Here is a 26,448-nt window from a genome sequence, read left to right on the forward strand (position 1 = left end):
GTTGGCTTCAAATGTCTTGGGTATGAAAACTCAGCCTTGGGTTCCTTATCTGCCTTGCTTTACCTCCTAAATACTGGGACTATAGGTGCAAAGAATTTATACCCCCAGTTATTTCATAAAACACCTGTAAAATAGGGAACTTCAAGCCAAATACTTAAATACTGATCTTTTAGGATAATGAAGGAAAGAATTTATTTAGCAAAATTGCTCGTATTTCTACATATTTCTCCAGCATTTTATTTATTCTGAAAATTGCTTAGAAAGTTATTATTATTATATAAATTTTTGATGAAATTATAGATCTCTACGCCAATAACATGCCTTGACATTGACATATATATGTGCTTGAATCAGTCTAAAGTTTCCAAAAATGATTTCCCTCAAAATAGTAAAAATAATTAGAAGTGATAGGTTAGAACATTTTAGACTTCTCAAACACTTCACTTTCTCATCGTGGATGGTCATTAGTGACTGAAATCAAGTAATGTGTGCATTTAGTTCAAAGGAATGAATTTCTGCAAGTCTGTTTGAAGTTTATAAAACTGCTGAAAGCAATGTTCACACAACAGTTCCTATGATTAAAGCACGTGGTTTTAACCAATGCTTCTTTCTCAAGCTCTCCTCATAGAGAATGAAGATGGCTTGGTGTAGATAAAATTCATGTTGAAAACTTTAATCCAATAGAGCTTTCCTGGTGCCAAAGACATTGTGAAAATTATTGCAGGACTCAGCATTAAAGATTCTAAATCATTTACCTTATAAGGCTTGCCATTAACCAGGGCAGACAGTGTAGACCGTGGAATTTTGCCAGACCTGGTTTTGGGTAACTGTTTGACGAAAACCGCATTTCGAAAAGCAGCCACAGGGCCAATGCTCTGCCTAACATGTTTCACAATCTCTTCCAAAACTTGTTCTTCTGATGCATTTACGTCTAGGGAGAAAGTTGAGCCGTTAAGTACCAAATTAATGCCACTCGTTTAGGGCCAAACAGTAACAGATGACAAACATGCCTCACCTTTCTTCAACACGCAGAGTGCTAAGGGGACGTGACCTTTCAAGGGGTCTTCCTTGCCAACCACAGCGCAGTCAGCCACAGTGCCGTGTGAGAGGACTGACTGTAATGAGAAAAGACCTGCCGTTAGATGACATATACACTTATAATCTTAACACGTAAGAAAAAGAATGACGAAATTCAGAGCTGCTGTCCAGAAATTCCCAACCGGTTCATGTCACAGCATCTGAGGTGAACAGTTCAGATTCCCACGATTGTTCCTAAGAGCTGAAGGAGACAAAGACAATTTGCTTAGCTTACCCAGAAAAGTAGTAACTTGTTGCTGCTTCTTAATTGCTTATTAACGAAATCAAAGAACGTGCCGTGCTGTGGGTACCGCACGCAAACAATGCACACGGGCCATCTCGAATGGGAAACCTTGAGTGTATTTGACTTCATTTCAGGGACGCCTACCTAATAAGGATGTCCCAAGATGAGGGAGTAGATTGATTTTTGAGGAATAAACAGTATTCTCCTCAGTGGGTTGTCCTTCCACCTAGAGAGGATTTTCTAGCACTTACGGGAGGTTTGTCATGAAGAGTAGTCCTGTTATCAGATTATCACCACTATAGGAAGTAATTCCTCCCTCCCTCCCTTCCTTCCTTCCTTCCTTCCTTCCTTCCTTTCATTTTGATACAAGGTTTTACTATGTTACCTTGGCTGTCAGGCATCTTATTCTGTTTATCATGCTGGCCCTCAACTCTGAGATCTGCCTGCTTCTGCCTCTTGAGTGCTGGGATTAAAGGTATGCACCACAACATATAGTGGTCCCCTAAGCTCTCTAGGCTATACAGAACAATACAGCCATCTCTCTAGGAACACAGATTGATCTACCACAGGACATAAATGCCTGTAGTTTAAGGGTATGCTAAGGTGGGACTTATAAAACTGTACCTGTTTTACTTTTATGTCCTCCTCTGAGATTGATTCATATTTCAGGTTTCTCACCAGTCTAACAAGAAAGAGCAGCCAATAATCTGAATACAAAGCTCCTTCCCTAGAGATTTTTCTATCTTCTATTCATGCATTTGACTAATATCGGATGCTTTCTAAACCACAGTGTTAATACAGCAAGCTCAAGGAAGAGCAGAAATACATAGAGTATCATTTAATGGAGCTTAGTCCACCAGGGAAGATGTTTGCTTGATTTTTATGAACGTGTATATTGAAAAGGGATACAGCTTCTAAGGAAATGTGTTATCTAGGCCCAAGAATATGGACCTCATCCCTTAGCAGATGATGATAAGAATATATGGATAGACATTTACCACATAAGGAGGAGGAGAAAATCTCAGCGAAACTATGCAACATGCATTCAGATGAAGAAGTGGGTGAGGCTGGAGAACACAGAAAGACATTGGTGACGACAGTAGATGAGAAGCAGCTACCTATTAAATGGGAGCTCTTTAGGGATCTTAACTCAACCTTTATTTTAGCAAAACTGGGAAAGAATGCAGCAACTTCAGGAAGAGGCAGCATAAGGTCAGAGTGAAATTTTAAAGCACATTTTGTACAGCAGCCATAAAATTATAATAAACTAAGCCGAAAGTAGAAACTTCCCATATAGATTGTGCCCTCACATATGCACAACATCCCTGACTCACCAGTACCAAAGTGGCATATTTGTTATAAAAGGTACTTAGGAAAAAACACCAGAGAGACAGCCAGTCCCTTCAGATGCTTTCAAGACACCCAAGTAAAAGAGTTAGTTGTATACAGGGATCCAAGAAGATTCACGATCTAAATATCACATTTACTTCTGATCCATGCAAAGATGACAACGGAAGTTATAGACATAGATCAGATTATTTAGGAAGAAAGTAGCAAGAAGAAAGTTTGAAGGACATAAGAAACCCCAATATCTAATGGAGATACACACAAAGGGAGAGAGAGAGAGAGAGAGAGAGAGACAGAGAGAGAGAGAGAGAGAGAGAGAGAGAGAGAGAGAGAGAGAGAGACAGAGAGAGAGACAGAGAGAGAGAGTTGGCAAAGTAGAATAAAAAGCCAGAAAGACAGAATAAAACAAAACACAACAGAATGAGGAGTGTGCCACCTTTAAGATCCACGTGATTTTTGTTACTGTTGCTGTTTTACTGGTTTTATTTTTATGAAGTCATAGTGAAACTGCAGTTTCTTTTTTCAAAACACTCAGAATACTCAAGATAAACAAAATCATTTGGTACAGATCCAATGTGTGACCTCACATGGTCCTGTTTGGATATACAAGTCATGAGTGCATCCCTTCTCTAAACTCCTGGGTTGTAAGAATTTCCATGCTCACAACTGAAAATAATGCATGCTAAATTAGTGCTTTAAGAAAGGAATTCATTCTCTGTCTGGAGACATTCCAAACTGCTTCACAATTTTTTTTTTTTAGAATCTTACTTTTAAAATCCATATATTGAAAATATAGACATAACTTAGTGCCTGATTTTCTTAGGTAGTTACTATAGTTGCTTGCCAGTCTTGACAACAGAATATTTACCCAGAGCAACTTACATACAGGTAGGCTAGATAGTGTCTATTTGATTGGATGAATGAAGAATGGCCATTTTACTTGGTTATCTAGAGTTAATGGTCATCAACAATGTGTTCAATAGTGCTCCAAACATCTGAAACTTAATTTGTAAGATGCTATGATCTATTCAAAGGTCATTATTGAATACTTCTTTCAGGTATTTGGTTGTGTAACTAGTAAGACAATACAGGTAACCAAATATAAATACTAAAACTTCTCCAGTGTACTTTTTACCAATTATCATCCAGTTGCTTCGCTTTTCTATCTTTAATGGGGATACATGTTGATCTGGTTAGGAAACTGCTGATTATTTTTAAAAGCCAAAGATAATTTGTGGATAAGTCATACAGTCCCCTGGAATATAATATCACAATGTTTCATTTTTCCGGAATGTCGTGTCAGCTCTAAATAAAGTACATTATAATACTGGATAAAATATGATGTCATTCAACCATTCAGTAGAAACAAGAAAGGAAGAGGGGAGGCTTTCTTAGTTGTTCTACTAATGACATTTGCATCGTAAATGGCAGTTTTAAATGGACAATTTAAGAGAAAAGCATCAAAAATGCATGTTGACAACATCTGAGATCAAGAAATCAATCAAAACCCCACAAGGAGGACAGTGAAAGCTTTTCCTCCATGTGAAGCCAATGAAGCACTGATAATGGACTTGCATTAAGGAGCTAAGACAAGAATGCTACTTAAAACACAACTAACTTTCTTGGTAAATAGCTGTCATTGTTGTTCCAAATATGGCCACTTTTATATAGGCCACTTTATTGAATTTATAAGATCCGTAAGTTCTGAAGGAAACATAATCAAGTTTTTGAGGGCACATTTTAAAGAATTTTACATACAAGCAACATTAGACAGACTCATTATGTTGTATTTATATTTACATACACATATGCACATGTACACACACACATATATATAACAATATTGATCATATATAACAATGATGATCATAGAAATAGATGCCATGAATTTAATAGAATTTAAGGGGAAAGAGAGGAGACATAGGGGTTCATATGGGAAAACTGGAGGGCATGAAGAAAAGAGGGGAATGATAATTTCTGTTGCAAAACCTTAATAATTTCTTTAATGTTATTTTTTTTTTAAATCAATCATTCTCTATGTCTTTTGGTCTCCACAGCAGGAGGGAGGAGGATGCTTTTCCAGTTCCTCTCCCACTGGCGTATTCTACAACGTGCTTACAGTTGTTCAGGATCTTCATCAGGATCCTCACGATATACCAGAAATTGTGTCACTACTTACATACAATAGTCATTTAACATTGTGGGGAACTGAAATTGCTGGGGCTCTTTAGAGAGGACACAGCACTACACAACAATATATTCGATTATCTTGGTGTAATCCTTCTTGTTGAAAACAGGGTACTTGATCAGATTGCTCTTTCCTGAGAGAGATGTACAAAGAGGCTGCCCTGGGCTGCCCAGGCTCCGTATTGAGAGTGGATTCCCACACTACCAGCGATATGATTAGATTAATTAACAAATGGAAACTTTAGCTACACATGAAAGAATGAAGGTTCAGAGTCCAACTTCTTTCCCAGGAACACTGTCTACAGCATAAGAGCGAGCTGAGAGAAAGGCCTCATGCTGGCTCCACCTCATATTGCCACACTAACCCTGAACTAGAGATTTTACGTCACAGTTTTCAGGGGAGCGCTCTGAACTTCCTCCAGGGTTCTCAGTTCTCCAGCTCCTTGCTAGGCTTTGAAAGATTAATCAGTGTTTAAAATAGATTTTATTACTACACAGTCACAGAAGGCTATTTCTTGTTCAGGGATCTGCAAGAATAATAACGTCCTTTTAAATTTATAAAATCTATGGGACAGCTCCATTTTCTCTTACAAAGGACAGAAAGAACAAATTTCTTTGCAGCTATTTCTGACAGGAATTTTTCATAGACTATCTACTGATTTCACGTTTACTAATTTAATACCCTTTTAAATTTTTATTTAGCCTTCTAATTGGTTATCCAATACCAAATACTCAGTCCTAACATTGTATACACACAAGCAATATTAAACAGACCCAGAAATATGAATATATATAGGTAGGTTGATATATATGTATAAATAAAGATATATATTGATATCAATTCTTTTGAAACACACTGAAACATGTTTCTGATTATCCCAAATTATAGCCATTTAATATCAAGTTAATACAATAATAACATTAAAAGTCATGCGCTGTAGAGTGCATCACAAATTACTTCTTGCTAAAACATGTCACATTCTATTTCTAACAGTGTTTAAAAGCGAGCTTTCCTCACTAAAAAGACATGAGAAACTAAATCGTAAAATTGGGTGTGTCGATAACAGACAGTAAAATCATAGAAAGGACTGTATATTAATTTTCTAAGAGATGTTATCAGGCAAATGCCAATAACTCAGCGAGTCTACAGGAGATTCCAAATTAAGAAAAAAAAAAAAAAAACCAAGCCAGATATGAAATGAAGTGATTAGGCCTTATTAAGCATAAATATTCAATAAAAGTTAATCATGTATTTATATAAAGAGAGATGTTAGATTAACGGGCTAAGAAATATTCTAAGACCCCGTAACAATGTTTCTGTTGGAAGTCAACAACACTGGCCTGTTCTTTTTATTTCTCCACTTTATCTGCTTATTTCAGCTTGTCTAAACTCTGCTGTAACACACAGTGAGAGGGATATCAGCAGAGACATAAAAATTCACAACATATAATTGCAGTTTTCATTCTAAAAGTAAGAAAACTATGAAAATAGGCTGATAAAAGCTATGTGAACAGCACCTTCATATTTTGATTAGCTAGGCTACAAGAAATGCATATGAATTTTGGTGCTAATCTTCTAGAAGCAAGCAATAGAAATTAAATGTTCATGCCAACAGAACCACCATTTGACAACAGTTTGAAATCTTTGAAGCAAAAAAATTCTATTTCAGGTTATGAGAAAAAGCTCCTACTTATAAACAAGATAATATTATTATAATATAAAATAATGGTTGCATAGTCTAGGGCATTTAATGATGTTTTCATTAAAAAATAGCACTAAAGGAAAAACTACAGTCATCACATCAGTACAAAAATAAATTAAGATTTTAAATTTGGTGTGACATTGGGCAGGTCCATTAGAGAGGATGAACCTGCCAATTACAAGAAGAATGGGGCTTGTGAATCTTCTGATCCTGGTACACTGATTTGTGGATCATGTGAGCCTAAACACTCTCCTTCATTGAGTTGTTCTTGGTTCACTCCATGCAATATTCTGGAGTTTTTTGCTATAGGAAAAGAAGTTGAAAAACTAGAGCTACTTTACCCTTTCTAATTAAAATGAACTCTGAAAAGCTAAAATACCTATAAGATGTTTCATGATACAAAATACCTTTCTCAACCATATATTATTTTATATATGCAAATGGCAAAGTTAGGGTAACTCTCAGGGTTTTTGGAGTGTTTCATGAAGCTCTCAGAAGTCAACTATAGCTCAGAAACCAACTCTCTCTCTTTCTCTCTCTCTCTCTCTGTATATATATATATATATATATATATATATATATATATATATATAAAATGATGCCTGTAGTTTTTCCTTTAGTGTCAGTCAGTGTGGTATTTTTGAATAAAAATATCATTAAATGTCCTAGAACATGCAACCAATACAACCATTATTTTATTTTATAATATTATTATCCTTTTTTAAACAGGAGAGGTTTCTCAACCTGAAATAGAAATTTTTTTGCTTCAAGGATTTTAAACTGTTGTCAAATCGTGTTTCTGGTGGCATAAACTTTTAATTTTTATTTCTTCCTTCTAGAAAATTAGCACCAAAATTATACACACACACACACACACACACACACACACACACACATATATATATGTATATATATATATATATATATATATATATATATATGTATATATATATATATATATATATATATATATATACTTTTCTTACTGTAAGTATAGTGATTTAGAAGTTTTGGTTTGAAGCTGTTTCACACTTGATGTAAAATTAGTTGACCACATTTTCCATTTCTTCTTTTCTATGCTTGATTTTAATTTTTATTTGATTTATTTTATATGCAGTGATGGGCTTAGAAGGATGTTTTTCCTGGTGTTCTTGCATACTTTGTCAATGTTCACACTGCCCTGCACCTTCCTGTTACTCCTACCTACACCTTTCTCCTCACTCTTCCCAGAGAAATAGATTTTTTTTCCAAAATGTGGAACTTCCAATAGGTATATACAAAAGAAATCCAAAAAAGCAAGCAGGGAAGCAAAGAAACAAAATTAAAATCACCAAACAAACAAACAAACAAACACCTACTCTGTTTTGCCGGAGGCCCACAAGAAGGAGTAGAGGAGCTTTGAAACAGGCTCTATCTTCCCTACTGAACCTGGCCAGATTCCTAACCGCAACACTGTCCACACTTCACACCTAGTGAACACAAAGTAAGCCAAATTCTATCTTTTTTCCCCTCATGATCAAACAGCAAAACCGAGGAGGAGGAGGGGGGGGGAGGAAAGAGGGGGAGGGGAGGGGGGGAAGAGTAGCCTCTCTGTCCTAATGGGTAAGAAGGACACATGCTCCACTATGTTCATAGCAGCCTTATTTGTAATAGCCAGAAGCTGGAAAGAACCCAGATACCCCTCAACAGAGGAATGGATACAAAAAATGTGGCACATTTACACAATGGAATACTACTCAGCTATTAAAAAAATGAATTTATGAAATTCCTAGGCAAATGGTTGGACCTGGAGGGCATCATCCTGAGTGAGGTAACACAATCACAAAAGAACTCAAATGATATGTACTCACTGATAAGTGGATATTATCCCAGAAACTTAGTATAGCGGAGATATAAGGTACAATTTGCTAAACACAAGAAACTGAAATAGAACAAAGACCAAAGTGTGGACACTTTGCCCCTTCTTAGAATTGGAAACAATCACCCATGGAAGGAGTTACAGAGACAAAGTTTGGAGCTGAGACAAAAGGATGGACCATCTAGAGACTGCCATATCCAGGGATCCATCCCATAATTAGCCTCCAAACGATGACACCATTGCATACACTAGCAAGCCTTTGTTGCAAGGACCGTGATATAGCTGTCTCTTGTGAGACTAGGCTGGGGCCTAGCAAACACAGAAGTGGATGGTCACAGTCAACTATTGGATGGATCACAGGGCCCCCAATGGAGGAGCTAGAGAAAGTATTCAAGGAGCTAAAGAGATCTGCAACCCTGTAGGTGCAACATTATGAACTAACCGGTACCCCGGAGCTCTTGACTATAGCTTGCATATGTATCAAAAGATGGCCTAGTTGGCTATCACTGGAAAGAGAGGCCCATTGGACAGGCAAACTTTATATGCCCCAGTACAGGGGAACGCCAGGGCCAAAAAATGGGTATGGGTGGGTAGGGGAGTGGGGGGGGGAAGTGGGGGAACTTTTGGGATAGCATTGGAAATGTAATTGAGGAAAATATGTAATAAAAAAAAAAGACATAGAGAGACTCATGGTTAATTTCCTTCCCCATCGGGATCTATCAAGACCCTGAGAATGAGTCTTTGTGGACTTGCCCTGCTCTACTTCAGGAAGTGACAAGATTCACACAGACCTGTATCTGTCCTCTTCCTATTGATATCATTTTTTAAGGATACCAAGGGATGAATTCAGGTAACACAATGGTAAAGTGAAGGGTCAGCTTATCACACAGAAGACCAGCTAGCTAGCAATAGACCAGGAAGCTAGAGTAAATGAAGGCTTGGCACTTGGATTTTGTTTTAAAGGTTTAAAGTCAGTACTTTATCCTGGCAGCCAATCAAGGGAAAAAGTGAAATTTTCAATGTTTATTGGGTGGGGGTGGGGGATGGGGGTATACTAAAATGTGAAGGCACAGGGCAGTTCGCTGCAGAAAAACTGCGAAGGCAAAAGGGAGAAACAATCACACCGTCCTGGAAGGAAACCCGTAAGAAATGGATAAAATGATGTGGTTCAATATGGAGGAGAGCTGAAAACTTCACAGAGAGCCCTGCCCTCGGAATGTCTGAGTTTCATGTCTAAGAGCAAAGGTGAAAGCCAGAGACAAAATCCCCTCTTGCTTCGTGCACAGAATAAAGAAAAGCACGACTTTGAAAGGCTTCAGAACATTCCACTTTTCTATGTAAGCCATACTTTCAAAAAACAAAACAAAATAAAAACAAACAAGCAAACACAAAACTGGCCTTGCTACAGCCTAACCTGATGGGTTACATCTAAGTTAACCCAGAAATGGAAAGAATTCTACCCCTCTTTTTGCCACCTTTTTGGCTTTCACTACTCTGACCAGTGTTACATGGGAAATTTCATGCAGTTCCCGAAGAGCAGAAAAATAAGCATAAGAACATAAGATTTTAAAAAAGAAACTACATCCACAGACAGTATGAATGTACACACACAGTATTATGTTACCTAAGACAAAAAAATATTTAGAATTAATTCTGTGGTGTTAGCAACATAGCAGAGTAGTTATGAGTTTAGAAGAGTCTGTAATATTTACATTTACTTACAGTGAGTATTCATAAACTACTTTTAAAATGTACCCTACCTTCCACAGCTAAACATTACATGTTTGACTATGGATCTGACAGAATATGTTCACCAAATATATTATGGAAACATAAAACATGAAAACAATAAGGAAACACATAAAGCTTATGGGTTAGAAAGTCAGTCATTTATAAATAAATTTTCCCAAGGCGGCCGGTAGATTTAATGGCTATGGATTTTTCTATAACAATCAACGTTGGTGAATGGACTCATAGAAGCTAGAGAAAAGCTTATTGTGTCTGTAAAAGCTGAAGAGCTAGGGTCGCCAAATTGATATTGAGAAAGAGCTTTAAATGCAGAGAACATTGTATTTGACCCCAAGAGACTCCTCAGGCTGCAGCATCAATACAGCCATGTACAGGGGAGATGACCAACACCTGGACTAATGAAACAGATGAGCTCAAACACAGACCATTCAAATATCATCAGCTGTTTCGTGTGGCTGATAAGGCTGAGGGCTTCTGAACCTTCCTAATGCTGTGACGCTTTAATACAGCTCCTCCTGTTGTGTTGACCCCTGTGAATAAAATTGTTTCCATTGTGACTTCATAGCTATAATTTTGCTTCTGTGAAATGAACCATAATGAAAATACCTCTGCTTTCTGGTGGTCTTAGGTGACCCCTGTGAAGGGGATGTACCCCAAAGCATGAGAGCCACTGAGTTAAGGTGTTATCATCTTAGGAAAAAGAAAAGGATGCCAGAGAAGAAATACTATCAAAAACACCAGTTATGTCATTTAAAACAGAGCAAGTTTATTTTTCAAATGTTCTCTCTCTCTCTCTCTCTCTCTCTCTCTCTCTCTCACTCTGTGTGTGTGTGTATCTCACTCTCTGTATCTCTTTGTCTCTCTCTTTGTCTCTCTCTCTGTGTATTTCTCTCTCTGTATCTCTCTCTTTGTCTCTCTCTTTGTCTCTGTCTCTCTGTCTCTCTCTCTCTCTCTCTCTCTCTCTCTGGCTAATAAGCACAGGAAAATTCAACATTGATATTTTTTACCTCAGTGAAAAATAAACCTAATGACGTACTATTATATAACTACTTGAATGGCTTAAAGACTAGTAACACAATCAAGTTCTACAAAAGATAAAAGGAAATAATTACCTAATGTTGTCAATGGGTACACAAAATGTTTATCTACTCAAGAGGAGTATGTTACTTTATCATAAATGCATGTAGGTATTCCATATAACCATATAATTTATATTCCATATAAATATACTGTAAATATTTAGCCTACAGCAATAAAACAGTTGTTACCCAAGGAATCTAAAACTGAATGTTCAACATTAGAACACAGGAATTTTTCAATAGATGAATAGATATATTTAACTCATCAGGACATATAGAAAAACATGATGGATGCCCACAGCAACTTCAATAGATTACCAACATAAAAGCCTATAAGAAATACCCCAGTCTCAAAGGTTGCAGTACTATATTTATGTCATTAATATGAAATTTTACATTATCATTATTTTAGGAGCAAAGAAAAATCCAGGGTTGCGAAGAGTTATGAGGATTAGAATATAAAGATGATATTAAATAATTCAGCTACACTGATGAAATTCTTTATATTAAGTCTTCTAATGATAGATGCAAGGATCTATACAAATATAAATACTCGGATTTTATACAGTGAAATATATTTACCGTTTGATTAAGTTTAAATGGTAAAAGAACAATTTGGGATAGTTGTACGAATGACACTGGAAAAAAAACTTTCAAGAATTAAGAGAGAGAGAGAAAAATTCAAATCCCCTGAAGGTTAAAAGCAAGCCTAATTACACAAGAACTTTAACCCATAACGCTGGAGGTGACTAAGCATCAAATAAGAAGCATCAAATGGTCACAGGCATTTCCACAAAGAGCAAGTATGTGCAGTTGCTTATAAATGACTTGCCTAGCATGAAGGGGAAAAATGTGAAAGTAGAGAATTGAGAGGAAGAGACAGAGAGACACAGAGATGTAAGAATTGGGGAGCAATTCTCACTAATAAAGGCATGATCAGTATACAAGTGACACTCAGTATTTCTTCAGTTCATCATGGTACGTAGTCACTTCGTGGTGCACAAGAGCAGTGTTCATCAATACCTCCTCAATAGCGCCTGCAGAAATCCTGTGGCCTGCAACGTTTATGACATCATCCACTCGGGACATCACATATAGGTAGCCTTCCTCATCCATGTAGCCGGCATCCATAGTGTCATAGTATCCCTGGAAATAAGAATACATATATGCAGCTAGCATGCAGTGCTAGGTAAAGGTCTGATCATCTTACAGCTGGGTAAAATTTAGAATGTGACCTCGATGGATTTACTGAGAGCACTCAACTGGTTTTTGCTGGACTTTGAGATTAAGTTGCTTTTAGCTTTGAATCCTAATTTGATTGGTTTTGAAACCCTTTTAACAACAAGAAAAAAAACTTTAAATGCTGTTATGTGTGTTCAAGTTCGGTATCTGAACTTAGATTTCTAACATTTGTGAACTCAATTAATTTTTTAATGGAGAAGGAATGGCTCAATAATTCTTATATATCTTGGTGTTAAAAGGGTGTTTTTTTAATGAAGCTATCTCAAATTGTATATATTTCAAATGCTCTCTCTATATATTACAGAAAAGGGAGCAACTCAGCCTTGGGATTACTCACAACTAGAGCTTGAAGGGACTGGACCTTTCACCCTGATCCCTATTGGTCCAGAAGTGACCAAATATAACTGAAAGAGGTAGCAAGGCAGGGATCCCCTGCAGGCTGCATCTGTGGACAACTGAAGGCAGATTCAGACTTTCAATGCCAAGCCAGATGACCTCCTCATTTGTATTTATGCTAAATTCAGAATAACGTGGATTCAAGAAGTCATAGACATTATTTAACAGAATGGGAATGTAGAGATGTGCCAGTGAGCTGTCATCTAACACCAGCACCCTTTATTAAGTGGGTGTGGCCACCCGACACATCAGGTGTGGACGAAGCCAATGAGATGCCAGTTCTGAGGATCCATCTTCCTGCTCAGCTGCTTGCCACCATCTTTCTGGAAAATAACTCTATGTTCTTTTATGTGGCTTGGAACACCAATGAATGCATGGTTTCCTACTACCACTTGTGTAGGATGAGCCAGGTTCTCAGAGATCCAGGAACCTGGGATGAGTATTTGGACACCTTCATCAATGGAAAAGTAAGTTGGGGATCTTGTATTGACCAGGAGGAATGCTGGAAAATTCAACACAAACAACAGATTCTCTTCCTCTTCTCTGAAGCTATGATTATGGACTCAAACCATGAAATCCAGAAGGTAACGCAGATTTTGGTAAAAATAAATAAATAAATAAATAAATAAATAAATAAATAAATAAAATTTAAAAATATCAAAAACTTGGATGAAGCAGTACTGGGTAAAATCGTTCAATCGTTCAGGAGACATCATTTGGAGAAATGAAAGCGAATCCTTTGACAAATTGTTGCCAATCTACCCTGGACCAGTCCATCTCTGCCTTCATGAAAACAAAAAAGAAAAAAAGGAAGTGTGGGTGATTGGAAAAACCACTTTACTGTGGTTCAGGCTTAGAGGTTTGATGAAATCTATAAGCAAATGATGGAAGGGACCTCTGCATGGGACTCTGATCAAGATGTGAAGGTAAATGTCAAGAACAGGCAGTCTGTCTGCAAGCCTTAACCACCAATAAAAGCTCTGAAAGCAGACTGTAAATGCTAAGGATTATAGCTCAGTCTCTATGATTATTAACATCCATTACAATTTTATAGAAGCAAAAGTAAAAACAGAAAGACATCACTAATTTATTGACATTGACTGGAATTGAACTCAGACTTCAGCAAAGCTTAATAATTGGTATGAAATATAACATTTCACCAATATGAAGGTAATATATCTTTGTTGGTTTACAAATCACAATAGAAAGAAGACTCAAGAGTAAAAAGAACAAAGAAAAGTACATATTATTTTTTTAATACTTCTAATTTATTTGATACTCATCTTTAAGCATAGTCTCTAAAAACATCCAAAAATAGCAACTATTTGCATGTCTTAACCTTTGTAATACTTGGTTATGGACCACTCTTAAATGAGTTAATACAGTCTTTCTTTTCACTGAAGAGTGAGCTCTACAAAATGGTTTGAAAGGCAGAAGGGCAGGAGAAGACACCCCACAAGCCCTTGGGAACTATAGTTCTTATCACGTCTTATAATTAGGAGAGAGACCATCTAGAAATATAGTGAAGGGCAGTCCATTTCTGTTCCAGCTTTCAGCCCAAGCACATCTAAGTTGCATGAACTCTGATTAAGTTGATTGACACATGCTTTTATTAAACCTGTATAGGAGAGACCTGAAATCAGGAATCGAGGCAAAATGGAGAGGTACTTCATCAAGTTTGGCCATGCACTTGAGCTTTTGGTCTTAAAGGTAAGCATGCCAAACCATGTGTACATGGTGCTTGCCATTATCAGGCGATAAAGAATTGTATGGGCACTCAGCTGAATTACGTGTGGCCCATGATATAGACTGAATTGGATGACTGCAGTCAAGTCAAGTGACACATATTTCTGACACACTCGACCAGGAGAATGTTTAATCTTGGACTTTCTAAAGAAAGCTATCTTACTCCTTGCCATTTGCCTAGCTAAGTGGGGTATCCATCTTTCCTTCACACACAATAATGATGGAATACTAAGTACTCGAAATCATTGTTTTTATGATAGTCTCATGATTCCTTCATTTCTACCTGGCACATAATAAGGACAAGGTGAAGGTAGGATGTGGATTGCACTCTCAAAAGAATTGCCATGGACACAGCACCCATTGCCTTGCTACAGGGTAGTAAATGAATGACACTCTGACACATAGGAAGAAAACCTGTTTATCCAGGTTACTGGGGCAAGGGCCGGAGCTTTAAGAATACTGTCTCTAATGACTTCTTTATTTAAAAATAAAATGACATTTAAAAGAAAAAGATCAAGGGAAGCTGTTAAAAACAAAATAGGATAAAAATAATACATTAGATTTAACTCACATAAGTGTAGAGAAGAAGGCTGGGGTTCCTAATGACTTTCTGGCTCTGATTGGTTGCTTGCTCTCAGTCTGTGTAGCAGATTCTAATCATATGTGTAACGTTTTTGGAGTCCAACTTTCCTGGACGTAATTTTTCAATATTCTAGTATCATAGTAAGAGTGGATGAAAATTTTCTGTGTGTAGAGACTAATGATATTTATCCACATGACTTGGTTGGATAAACTTGACTTGGTCATTGTTGTCTCTGAGATCTGCAAATTGGTGTGTTTAAAATTGAAGAGTTCTTTTTGATTTATGACGCTGGAAGCTAGTTGCTTCAGTGACTAGGCCACAACAAAAACAGCAAAAAACCACACAAAATTTTGAAAGTCTATTAAAGCTCTTACAGGAAATTTCTCAAAGTATAAATGCTTGAATGCTTCCTGGTTCTTCCAGAGTCCTGAAAAAGCCCCAGGTGGTAATGGCAACCTTAAACACAGAGAAGATAAAAGTACTGTGAACCAAATAATAAAAACAATCAGTAATAACTGTTACTATTATTTTACATTGGGTTAAAATAATGAAATAATTCATGCAGACCCTAATCTTGCTAGGAAGATCATGTTTAATTTGAGTGTAAGTAGAGTCCATATCATAGTACAATTATTTAAGAATTATAATTTCTTAATAGGACAAGCACAGACACAACACTCACACACAAACATACAGCATCGTGGTACAAGTGAACAATCTATTTTAGCAGAAACCATAATATCTAGCAATTGATCACACAAAGTGAATTACTTTTTTTTAAGAAAAAAAACATTATTTTTAGAGGAAAATGATTTCATTCTTTGAAAAGAACCAAGGTGTCAGTTTTTAACCTTGTTTGAATAATGGAATATTTTCATTTAAATAGTATACCGTAATCTTATCTTTGTGGTCTTTACTCCTCCCCTGCCCTTTAAAGTTGCTTTTCACTGAATATTCTTTCTTCTCATGACCATTAAGTCCTGTATATTTTATAACTAATGAATACACAGAAACATGAAACGTATGGAATACAAGGCAATATATTTCTTTTCTATCCCACCAATTCCATCACATCATGCCTTCCTCTCCACTGTCAAACTTGCTTTATTTGCACAGAAAGGCTTAACCTCTAGTACTGGTGATCTGTGCTTATAGAAATCTACATAAATTCTTATGGCTCCTAATAAAATATGGCTAGTCGTAGCCTCAAGTACTTTACTGGACACAGAAAAATTTCAGGTGCTTTACAGTTTGGAAATTTAAATAAGAGACAACATGAGGACTTTCAACTCATTCAGTTAAAAAACATGTACTAAGTCAAGTGATGATGTCACAATTTTATGACAGATAAAAGGGAAAGTGAAGCAGATGTGGTTACTGCCCATACAAGGCATCCTGTCACCTCCATCCCATACAGACTTTTCCATGCAGAGATAAGATGGGGCAAGATAGTCAGAAGGCCATCCTGTACCAGGCACTCCTGACACTGATCTTTAACCCCCCATTGGTCAGAGGGTGTTAACACAAGTGAGAGCAGCTGAGATTACCAACCTGGGTATCCAAGATGACACTTCCCTTTCCCACCAAGGGTTATCTCAATTTCCCCCTTATTAGGACTTTGAATTTCCTCTCTTAAAAACAATAGTACTATGCTATTATTTCGGGACATTGTGTGATTACAGAAAATGCATGTGAAAGCATCCAGTTATCCCAAACTGCAGAACAACAGCAAAGGCTCCAGAAATGCTGACTCATTGCTACCCCTGTAGCCCTTAAAACCATTACTGTTCATCACTTATATCTGTTTAAAGGCAGCAGGCTGAAAGGTGATAACCCCCCTAGGCCCTTTCAAATGACTTTACTATGCTAATTCTTCTATAACACCATGAAAATCATTTTGCTTCATCAGTTTGTTCTTGATCAGCGTGGTAACGTTTTGCAAATAGAAGTAAAAGTCAATTTTAAACGACCGAAACATAAAACGAACAGAACAACTTCTAATAATCAAATTAAGGGTATCATGGAGATGCCAGAAGGAGAAAAGCAAAACAGACATTAAGTGGAAAATCACATCCCAAAAAGGGCCATGAGGAACAACAATAATGAGTGAAGCAGATTATCTATAAATAAATGAGAATAACTCCAACAGGGGGCAGAACACTGAAGAGGTCATTTTCAATTGCTCCCACAAAAAAATCTCATGATACAAAGCCCCTTCTAACCTTCTTCATGACATTTTTGTACAGACACATGAGTTTCAGAAATAACTTCTCTATTACATTGCAGGAAAAAGAAGAAAGTAAAGCTATGATAATAGATGATGACCAATATCCAAACCGCTGTAAGGATAATAGAGTATTGGAACACAGGAGTGTGGGCCAGCTACCTACGCATGCATTCTCCATCATGAGACTTTGCATACTAAGGAGCATATTGTTAAATAATTGTTTTTCTTACTGTATCTATACAAAACACAAAATTCTGTTTCATAAGCATTTGTGCAGCTTCCTCACATTCCACCAGCACACATGCACACACACACACACACACACACAAACCTTGCTCATCTCTTATTATAATGATGCTCCTTCATTCCTTCCCTTTAAGACCCTATCATGTTAGATCGTCACATATATCATCTTGCCTTGATCTAACACTTTCCCTCTCACCTTGAAGCTTGATTCATTGCCTTGAGGCCCTTCCATCTTAATAAACCTCACTACTGGAGAATACCATGAATTATGTGTCAGCCTCCTATTTGGACCAAAAACTTCTCTTTCCTTGTGTTTCATTTAACTGGGGGAGTACAGAGATGGCAAAGTTGACTTTCACACTGAAAAAGCAGAGCTGTCATTTACAGTGTTGATAAAGCCATGCCTGTTGAGGTAGTGTGAATGATGTCTGTAATTCAAACCCTTAGAAGGAGTACTTTAAGGGCAGCCCTGGATTGACATGCACACACACAAAAGAATAATAATCCTATGTCTATAAGTTTGAAAATAAACCTGCATGAATGGCTCAGGAAGAATAAAACACTTAGAAATTAGTGGGACCTGGCCAGGGCTATACAGAGAAACCCTGTCTCGAAAAACAAAAAACAAAAAACAAAAAAAAAAGAAAAAAGAAAAAAGAAATTAGTGGGACCATCGAGGTAAAGTTTATGGAAGAGAAAGAAGAAAATTTAAGAAAAACATCAATTCAGGTAAATGAAGAACTAGTAGAGTACAGTATGTATCTATAGAAGTCTGAAAAAACTAATAGCGACTGGGCATCCCACAAGGTCAAATGAATGACAAACTTTGCTTTCAAGTAGGATTCTTCATTTAATGTTGAAACTTAGTATCTGAGTAAGATATTATGAAGATTCTTAGGATTGTCATTTCTGAAATGTAGGGCAGAAAACAGAAATATACTGGAAAAAGCATGAGTTGAATATATGGAGACTGTATCCTTTGGTTTGTTTGGGTTTGATGAGACAGATAACTGCATGGCTGTGCCTGGCCCGGAACTCCAAGCTAACCTCAAATTCAAGAGATCCTCTGCCTGCCTCTCTGCCTCTCTGCCTCTCTGCCTCTCTGCCTCTCTCTCTGCCTCTCTCTCTCTGCTTCTCTGCCTCTCTGCCTCTCTCTCTGCCTCTCTCTCTGCCTCTCTGCCTCTCTGCCTCTCTCTCTGCCTCTCTCTCTGCCTCTCTTCCTCTCTGCCTCTCTGCCTCTCTGCCTCTCTCCCTGCCTCTCTGCCTCTCTGCCTCTCTGCCTTGCTGCCTCTGCCTCTGCCTCCTGAGTGCTGAGATTAAAAGCATGTGCTAACATACCTGGCTTACACTATGCATACATATAATTTGTAAATCACCAACCAAAGAATACACATGCAGGGACCCCATGGCTCCAGCTACATATGTAGCAGAGGATGGCCTTATCTGGCATCAATGGGAGGTCATGCCCTTGGTCCTGTGAAGGCTTGATGCCCCAGTGTAAGGGAATGCTAGGGCAGTGAATCAGTTGTGAGGGGAGTGGGTGAGGAAACACCCTTATAGAAGTAGGGGGAGGAAGATGGGATGGGGGGGTTGTGGAGTGGAAACTCGGAAGGGGGATAACATTTGAAATGTAAACAAATAAAATAACCAATACAAATGGTTTTTTAAAAGATTTTATAGTGTACTTAACTAGGAGAGGCACCTCTTAATGGCTTAATTGAGGAAATAGTTTGTAGAGGGAAAATGAAGATATGAGAAGCAAAATGATGCCAGAGTAATCATTCATTTATAACATTGGTTCACAAATTCCCATTTGTGTTAAGTCAGGTATTCATTTTCTTCTTCAATTTAGTTGACTTACTATTTCTTCAGTGCTTGCTTTTGCTCACCCAGTGCCGCCATGCATCAATAATGCAATGGAATAAGATATGATCTCTGATGCATGGAGATCCTGGCATAAAGTGAAGTGTAAAAAATTAATATTTAAAAACACAAATAGCAGGAAGGCTAGAGTTAATGGTGCCTTCGCCATCAAGTAATGTAAAATGCAATTACCCAAGATACTTTGAAAAGAATGCTTTACAGCAGTTATTTGCACTCTGTACTTCCAGAGACTTCCAGAATGAAATTTTTATCTGGAAATAGATGTGTGTTGCTAGAAATGACAACTAGAGCTATCTCAAGTCAGCAAAACACCTCAAGAAAACAACTTAATTCTTCACAAATTCAACATTCTTTAAAGATAAAAGAGTGGAGTGCTCTCTGCTGTTCACTAGCAGGGTGGGTTGCTAAAAATATAAATTCAGATGACTTTCTCTGGAATATTAAAAAGGTGTTTAAACAGAGAACTTTGAGGTAAGACCCATAGACCCATTATGACACTAGAGAAAAGCATAGCAGAAAAGTTTCAGAGTTGAAAATATTTGTGATATATGTACACACACACATACATATACACACAAACACACACATATACACCTATATATCATGTTCATATATATATATATATATATATATATATATATATATATATATATATACACACACACATTCAGATAGAGGGACAGACAGATACATACATATATATGATAATAGATAAATAAATAGACACATGATAAATAGAGAAATTAAATGCAGACAAGATAGAGACAACATTTTTGGCAATATTCCAAGCAAGCACTTTGACTGTATTATATCTTAAGTACTATCTAGCATGAAGAGCAAGTCTTCCCTCTGAAATAATGGTACAATGTGGTCTTTTTCTGATATTATACAAAATGAACACAGTAAGCTGGGCTGGAAGAAATGAAAGATGTAAAAATACTCAAATGATCTTGCTAGTTCCTAGTCTCATCCTTCAAATTCTACTCCCCTATAATACTTTCCTTAGCTTTTGCAAGCAGAGTGAAATTAGATTTTTTTTCTCTAATTTTAAATTAGTAGTTCAGTTTAGATAATACCCTTTTCAAAGAGACCACACTGAATGGGAAAAGAAATAGCCACGGCAGCAACAATGCCTGTATGTGAGGAGACCAGAGTGTTATGAAATCATTAAAAAACAAGACAAGATAGTCACTTGCCAGATACAGGAGCAAAGTCCCAAGTTATCGAAAATGCAGAGCTTCCTGGTGCCTACCATTCCTCTTGAACTATAAACTTTATTCTCTATTCTATGCAGAAACCCTGGGCTTCAGAATGCAGACCTTATCCCTATTTCCTGAAGAATTCTGGAATGAAACACGATGTTTGTCCCTTTGGTAGTGCCTGCAGTGGTCTAGAGTGTAGTGTTTCTTCAGATTTCAATACAAAGTTACTTTGTATTCCTAAAAGACAGGTCCCAGAACATTTCCTGCTCTCTGGATGAAGGAAAGACTGCGTGGATTCCGGCTATGATACTCTTGATACTACTGTTTGTTTTATATGTCAAAATTGAGGATGCGATGTCTCTCTTAATCTCCCTCACAGTATTATTACCAGGCAAAAAAGATCATACTAAAACCAAGATTTGGGATTTATGAGAAAGCAGATAACCCTGTGGCATACTTGTTCTTAGTCGGGAGATGTCCCCAAAAGTAAACACTCTCCCCTCTTTCCCTAGATGGGAGCCCAATAAATAAGTAGCTGGTGTGAAACTGTCACGATGTGAACAAACATCATTAAATGTCAGGAGTTCGATATCTGTAGAACGAGAAATTGGCAGACAGTGAACGCAAAGCCGTTTGGACAACTCCACACAATTCGCTGCCATCCTACCGCTGCCCCGGGACAAGGTCAGGAGAAAACATCAGGGAGCGGGCAAGCCGTACTTTCCATAGAAGCAATAGACCTGGTCAGAAAAAAATGGATGCCCCTGAGAGGGGAAGAGTCGAAGACCAATGGCTTTAATAACAGTGAGCCCGGTGTTTTGAAGGGAGGCAATTGCAGTTAAAATCTTAAAGGCACTGCGGTCTGTTGTCTGGAAATTACCGACTCACAGTTTTATTTCTGCACATTGGAACTCTCGATGCAATTACAGGAGCCCCTTCTAAAATTCATGAGCATTTTGTATTCATAGCTACTCACACACCATAACTGCCGCAGTAAATTAACTGGCTGCAGTAGGCTTCAAAATCAAAAGAATTTTCTAACAACCACGTGGATGTGAAGTTTTCTCTTCTAAGAGAAATGCAAATCCTATAAATGAAAGTAATTACCATTAAACAGTAAGGACACAGGGATCCTGTTTATTTCATTCTGGGGCCCGCGGGAGTTGGGACATCGCCAATGCTCTCTGATGAAGTCACCCATAAAGAAATGACTTCTAGAATGCTATAATTCGTATACAGCAAATGGAAGAACCTAAGATTACCACAAGGTTTTGGGGTTTATGTTTGGTTGCTCTACTCCCCAACCCCATACATACATAATACTGTTTTTAAAACAAGAGGTGTATAAACAAGTTTTAGGGAGGGGTCTTATTTAAAAAAATAAAACCCCTACAAATACAAGTTATGCAGGCACTAGACTACACAAATGTTCCCAGCTGAAGAATTGATTGTTATGGCTAGTGAAATGTGAATCTAGAAGTTTCTTTCTCCTTTATGGATAAAAATAAATTATTAACAAAAATCTCCCAAAGCTCTTTTGTTAACGAGAAAAAAGAGAGATATCCTTGTGCTCATTTTTCTGAAGGACTCTATTGTCCACATATAATATAGTTATATAGTTTATTTTCAAATACATTGTTTCATCATTAAGCAAAAGAAGAGATCAAATTCCACCATGCCTTGACACATTGAAACTTTAGAGTAAAATCTAGAACTCACAATCTATTAAAATCTAAGTGGATACAGAGGGAAAATACCATCCACTCCTCCAGGCATCAGGCTAAGCATGAAATGATTTTAGGCCAACACTGTTTTATCTTCAAGGACTTAAATAACAGTAATAGCCATAAGGAAGAATTATAGCTGATGAATGACACTACTGTATTTTACCTCTTCTGGATTTATGCAGAGCAAAGCTCTCCCTCAGTAATTAGAAAGAGGGAACATATAAATGCTTTAAAACCATAGAAGCCTCAAATCTCACCTCAGAGAGCATGAAAAAACATCATGTTTGATAGAGATGACTCATTTCAAGCTAGATTATATAAATGTGTATGCTGCTAGAGAGATTTTTAAAGTTCCAAAAACCGTGTACTTTTATAAATTAAGTTAGCATCCACCCACAAATTGGCCTTTATTTTCTCTAGCAAGCCCTGCTCTCTCTCCATTCTTCCCGCAGCAGATCATATTATAACCAGATCTATAAAGACAAGGATTCCGATTTAAAGAATTATGCTATTTTTGTAGTTTACAGTATGTGTGAGTGTGTATGTGAGTATTTGCATAACTTTCATTAAACATTCATCTGTTGATCTACCACTAGGTTGATTATAGCTCTTTGCTATAGGGAGTAGAACAGCAATAAATATGGCTGGGATTATTTCTAGGGTAGGATATAGAGTTTTGTGGGTGTGTGCTCAGGAGTGAAATGTGATTTAAAGAAATGTGAATACAAGCAAGAACTTGGATAATAAAATTTTCCATCTTTTTAAATTTTAAAAATTTTATATGGGTTCCTTACATTTTATGGGGCACAATGTATTTATACATGAAGACATATTTTGCATAAAAGCATTCCAAGCAAACATATAGCATACAATGCATTTTATTAAAAGAAAGGAACCGTATACCACCTGAAGATGAAAGTAATAAAATTCATTAGGAAGAAATAAATCGTAAGTCACATCTTGTTTAAGATCTGACATGTGTTATTCTTTACTCATAAAAACTCATTCTATTGAAGCCGGCCCCTTTACACATACCAATAAAGGTGTGAAAATTGTTAATCGGAACTATAAGGGAGCCTGTATCACTTATTTAAATGTCACATATTATGTATTTACCAACCTAATCAACTCCATTTTAGATCATCCTATCATAATATCTCTACAGTATTTTATAATCAATGTAAATTAAAATATTTTTATTCAAATTTCAGCATTTTTGCTAATTGAAGGGGTAGTGATGCCCACAGCCTGCAATCAATCAATCAATCAATCAATCATCAATAAATAAAAGGGGCGGTGATGAAGAATGTTTAAAGAGATTGTGGTATTTACTGTTGTCAGGATTTTATACTATACTACTGTTTGACTGAATAATTTTACATTCTATTAAATATTCAATAGTATACAGATCATCCAAAGATGAGAAAAGATGAAATTAAAGAGATATACAATACAACATTATAAATAATAATAAAAGTGCCAAAGGAACTGAATTTCATAATGGAGATAAAAATTTAAAGGACAAGACAAAAAATAAGACTGCTTTGGAGACAGAAAATGCTAGCAAATAAAATATTTTACTGAATTAAGAATATGAACTGCTTGTCAAAAATGGACTATCATATTCAATCAGGAATGATGCAGCATGTTTTAAAATATATATATTCTTAAGTAATTTATGAGCATCCTAGAGTTTATTTTCACAAACTTAATGATACAGATAAAATATTGAACACGTATTCAATAGAATAAGACATGACATTTATAAGTTATGGTCACTGTGAAACATTGAACTGTTTTACAGTCATGTTTCTTTATGTGTAAATACCAAGGCGATGAACGGATGATGTAACGTATGGAATACAGAAGCTTATAACATAGATATTTGTTCCATCTATCAAGTATAAAAATCCATACATATTAGGTATGATGCACTTTCAAACATTAACAGAATACATGAACACAGCAGGTTGTCTGCATTAGCGTGACACAAACCCTTGAGTGCTGTATTCACTACAAGGTGTAAGCAGGAAGAAGTTTGCATTAAAATCTTGCAGGAGCATGGTGGATCCAGCATGGCAGATATGTCACCAGAACTGAACCCTAGAAAATTGGCTTCTGTGCAAGAGGGAACACAGCAGCTACTTTCCACTTTGCATGTTTCTATTATTTTTGAGATTATAATATAATTACATCATTTCTCCCTCCATTTTCTTCCCTCGAAGCTCTTCTATATAAGCTTTCCTTTCAAAGCTTTCAAAATCACATCCTCTTTTCTTCACCAATTGTTACTGCATGCATATATGTGGGTTAAAAGTGATATACAGCATTTGGTCCACCACAGGGCTAGGGCTACTCGTGGAGGCAGGATGCGGGAAGTTTTGACTGTTCATTCCCCCACACTGCCAGCAGGTAGGCCTCAGGCTGTGAGAAGCCTCAGGACTGTACTTCAGGGGTCAGGAAGCAGGTTCTCAATCTTGGGCACCTCAGACACCTCTGGAACAGAGTGGGGACCCTTAGGCGGGCTCTAACCCAGGGGCGAAGGGAAAAGAGGGGAAGGAGAGTTCTGGCAGGGTCCTACAGGGACAAGAGAGTCCTTGGCTTGCTTAGGCAGGCAGCTTGGCTTGGTGGAGGCCATGTCTGTGAGCTCACAGAGGCCTCCTGTGTGAGACTTTAGATGTGGCTCTTTAAAGGAAGACCTGCTCCATTGTTCCCCATGCGGGATCCAATGAGAAGACACAGTCCATGATTTTAAGGCATTTATTGTCATGGTGGAGAGTTCTGATGAGTGAAACTGTACCCCTCTTTCTCAGGGTCAGCCTGAGGTTGAATACCTTTTTCAGGGATGAGTGTCTGAGAAGGGAAGCTTAATTGGCTAAGCCCTTCAGGCCTTTAGGTGCCTCATTAAAATGGAGATCTAGCTTGAGGCTCTGTGATCTGTAGTCATGACCTCTACCTGTGGAGGGGCTTGGGACGTTGCCCTATGTGACTGATGGCCACAGAATTATGGAGAGCTGAGGCCTCCTGTCAGGAGCCTAGTGTCTGGGTGCATGGCAAACGCCTTCTCTTCTTGCAGGAACACCTGCTGGGTCTCCAGGATTTAAACCTAACTCAACCAGAAAACGGGCTACGTTTCATGGTCCCACATATATGCATTTGTGCACACACACACACACACACACACACACACACACACACACACACATTTCCCTAACTATAACCAGCTCCATCAGTACAGTGATAATTGCATGCATGTTTCCAGAGATGACCATTGGTTTTGTTTTATACTTCTTATATAAAAGATACTTTTACCATCTACACATGACTTTGTCTAATAAGAAAAAAAAAGTACTTTAAAAGAACAAGGTATACCATTTTTAGATTTTCTCTGAATGTGTTATCTCTTAAGGGGTTTCCACCCTAAAGTACAATTAAGTCCGAGTAATTTTCAAGCAAAACACAACTCATCACATGTAATACCAGCGCAATCAATCTTTGTGCTTCTGAATGTATCCAAATTTTTAACTTTTAATGGTCACATTAAAAATAAAACTGATATGAATGTCTCCTGAGAGGCTCAGCCAGAGCCTTACCAATGCAGATGCAGACGCTTGCAGCCAACCATGGGACTGAGTGCAGAGACCCCAAGGGAGGAGTTAGGATCAGGACTGAAGGAGCTGAATGGGTTTGCAACACCATAGAAAGAACAACAATATCAACCAACTAGACACCCCCCCACACCGAGTTCCCAGAGACTAAACCAGGAACCAAAGAATACAGATGGAGGGACCCAAGGCTCCAGTCACATATGTAGCAGAGGATGGCCTTATCTGGTATTAATGGGAGGAGAAGCCCTTGGTCCTATAAAGGCCTGATGCATAGGGGAATTCTAGGGCAGCGAGGCAGGAGTAGGTGGGAGTGGGTGGGTGTGGATGGGAGGGCAGGGGAGCA

At 37.5% G+C, this 26,448-nt stretch overlaps 1 protein-coding gene and 1 pseudogene across 2 annotated transcripts in view; one reads left to right on the forward strand and one right to left on the reverse strand.

Annotated features, from left to right (window-relative positions):
* The window catches only part of Acss3 (acyl-CoA synthetase short-chain family member 3), a 190,248-nt gene that overhangs the window by 2,875 nt on the left and 160,925 nt on the right, over nt 1-26,448 (reverse strand). For both annotated transcript variants that reach the window (XM_030245151.1, NM_001142804.2), the window contains exons 12-15: nt 15,586-15,667; nt 12,268-12,390; nt 1,016-1,115; nt 756-931 (exon numbers count right to left, since the gene is read on the reverse strand). In XM_030245151.1, coding sequence (XP_030101011.1) covers nt 756-931; nt 1,016-1,115; nt 12,268-12,390; nt 15,586-15,667 — 481 coding nt within the window. The remainder of the gene's footprint in view (nt 1-755; nt 932-1,015; nt 1,116-12,267; nt 12,391-15,585; nt 15,668-26,448) is intronic.
* On the forward strand, nt 12,907-13,781 carry Gm19007 (predicted gene, 19007; annotated as a pseudogene).

The sequence above is a fragment of the Mus musculus genome, chromosome 10 (assembly GCF_000001635.26).
Source record: "Mus musculus strain C57BL/6J chromosome 10, GRCm38.p6 C57BL/6J".
Classification (NCBI taxonomy): Eukaryota; Metazoa; Chordata; class Mammalia; order Rodentia; family Muridae; genus Mus; species Mus musculus.